At 46.7% G+C, this 2323-nt stretch overlaps 1 protein-coding gene across 1 annotated transcript; it reads right to left on the bottom strand.

Annotated features, from left to right (window-relative positions):
- Nucleotides 1-1292: 1292 nt before the first annotated feature.
- On the bottom strand, nucleotides 1293-1950 carry LOC125554316 (pectinesterase inhibitor 10-like). Its single transcript, XM_048717895.1, has one exon. It carries the CDS (start codon nucleotides 1948-1950, stop codon nucleotides 1399-1401), a length of 552 nt encoding a protein of 183 aa, XP_048573852.1. The 3' UTR covers nucleotides 1293-1398.
- Between the last annotated feature and the right edge of the window lie 373 nt (nucleotides 1951-2323).

Here is a 2323-nt window from a genome sequence, read left to right on the forward strand (position 1 = left end):
TGATATGTGTGAAGAAAAATTGAAACCGAGAACAATATGGTATCCAGGACAAATTTTGCAAGCATGGAATTTTTTTAAACAAGTGAAAAACAATTTGAAAATACGAACATGTTTTACATCTATGAACAATTTTTGAAACTGCAGTCAATTTTGAAAAGGCGGAACATTTTTTCCAATTTTCCAACATGTTTTAGAAATCACGAACATTTTTTGAATTGGTGAACAAAAATTGAAAACAAGAACAGGTTTTTAACTTCTTCACAATTTTCTAAAAGTGTGAACATTATTTAAATTCCTGAAAGGTATTCGAAAAAGTGGTCATTTTTTGAATTTGTGAACAAAATGTGAAAAAATGAATTTTTTAAAGTTTTAAACAAAATGCAAACCCTTTTAAATTAATGATATTTTTTCAAAAAAAATAAACTTGAAAAATAAGAGAAATGTAAAAAGTAATAAAGAAAAGAGAAAAAGAAACACGAAAAGGAAAAAAACCGTAAAAAATCAGAAAATGAAACAAATGGTTCAGGAATCTCCTAAAAGTGTTCTGCATCTGCTGTTCAGGTGTGGAAGAGCAACCGAACTGTGGAATCAAATGGGACTCTCCCAGCTAATTGCGGATGCAGTGACACAGGAGAGATCAAGATCCGTTGTATTAGAACATCTACTGCGAATGCCTAACGCTTAGTTACCAAATTTACCCACGGTTGGCCAGAAGGAAGGAATTGCGACGACATGTTGGTACCTTTGGTGGATGCGGCGCCAGCAGACACACCATGGCCAAATCTCCCCTGTGGCTAAATGTGCGATGTCTGTGAGAGCAATCCGTTTGAACTATTAGACAAGTTTAAAAACAAGAAATGACCCAGTTAACCGTGTGGGTGTTCGGTGAATGAAACCGGCTGCGGGATCTGTCAAAGTTAACGTTGACGCTCCTTTTCATGTCCAGATAGGGGATGGCTCTACAGGCGTTGTTATCAGAGAGACAGAGACAGCCATGGTGTATTCCTCGCTGGCTCATGCTCGCTACTCCCCCATGTTTTGGATGCTCATACAGCGTAGACTTTGGCTATAAAGCATGGTTTGATGCAGCAAATGAGACGAGTTTTCACTCAATTCAAGTTGAATCAGACGCGGTTGGCATGATTGATGCTTGTTCAGATCAAGATATATAGGAGCCTCAGCAGTCTGGATTTACAAATTCTAGCTATGGGGGATGTTTCATCCTAGCAGGAATGATTGGATAAGTCCAATTTATGTACTGTAACCGGAAAGCCAATGTGGCTGCGCACAACTTAGCTAAGTATGCTTAGAATTACAAAATACAAATTCAACAGTGCACTGTAGTACAAACATAAGCACGTGAGAGATAAATTAAGGTAAAGCAAGGCGCAAAGATTATTAGCCATGGGTTGCGGCGGCATCGGCGAGAGTGAGCGCGACGGAGCAGAGCTTGCCGAGGTCGGTGATCTTGCGGATGATGGTGGGGTCGGCGCCGCCCTCCTTCATGTGGCACCCGTCCATGCACGTCTCGCCGTCCGCCCTCGCCGCCCTCACCCACCTCTTCACGCGGGCCACGTCCCTGTGCTCGATGATCGCCGCCCTGTTCTTCTGCAGCGCCGCCACCGCCGTCTGGAACTTCTCCACGCACTTCTCCACGCAGTCCAGCGGCATCGTCCCGCCGGCGAGCATCTCCATCCTCTTGATGAACGCCAGCGCCGCGGCGCCGCTCGCCGCCGCATGGGTCACCGCCAGTTCCGCCAGCACCGGCAGGGGCATGGGCACCACCGGCATCCCCGGGGCCTTCGCTAGGGCGTCCGTGCAGGACACCGCATGCTTCGCGTACAGCTTGCACGCCTGCCCGATGGTGACCGGGGGGTTGGCCCGGGCGGAGTGCGACACGGCGAGAACGACGGCGATGAGGAGGAGGTGACGGGTTGAAGCGGACGCCATGTGATCGTGATCGACTGTTGTCTTGTCCCGTCGATCATTCGACCGTGGTGTTGTTATAGAGCGTGAGGCCGTTGCATGCACGGGAAGGCGAACGTACGGAGAGGAGAGAAGCCACGTCATCGTGTCAACGGACGGTCTCAGCTTTGACCTGGTAAATATAGCTTGATGCACGTGCTGGCCAATAATCTGTTGCATATATAGCACACACTGGACCTCATCCACGCTAACTAGCGCGGAAGAAGCTCGTTCGGTCGTACGTTGTGTCCTGATGTATATTCGGTTTCCGTTTCTTTTTGGTTAACCATGCTAAATTCGAACTGGCCGTAGCAGAGATGAAAATCGAATTTTTATACAAGTATCAAAAAAATTGTTC

This window comes from Triticum urartu, chromosome 4 (genome assembly GCF_003073215.2).
Source record: "Triticum urartu cultivar G1812 chromosome 4, Tu2.1, whole genome shotgun sequence".
Classification (NCBI taxonomy): Eukaryota; Viridiplantae; Streptophyta; class Magnoliopsida; order Poales; family Poaceae; genus Triticum; species Triticum urartu.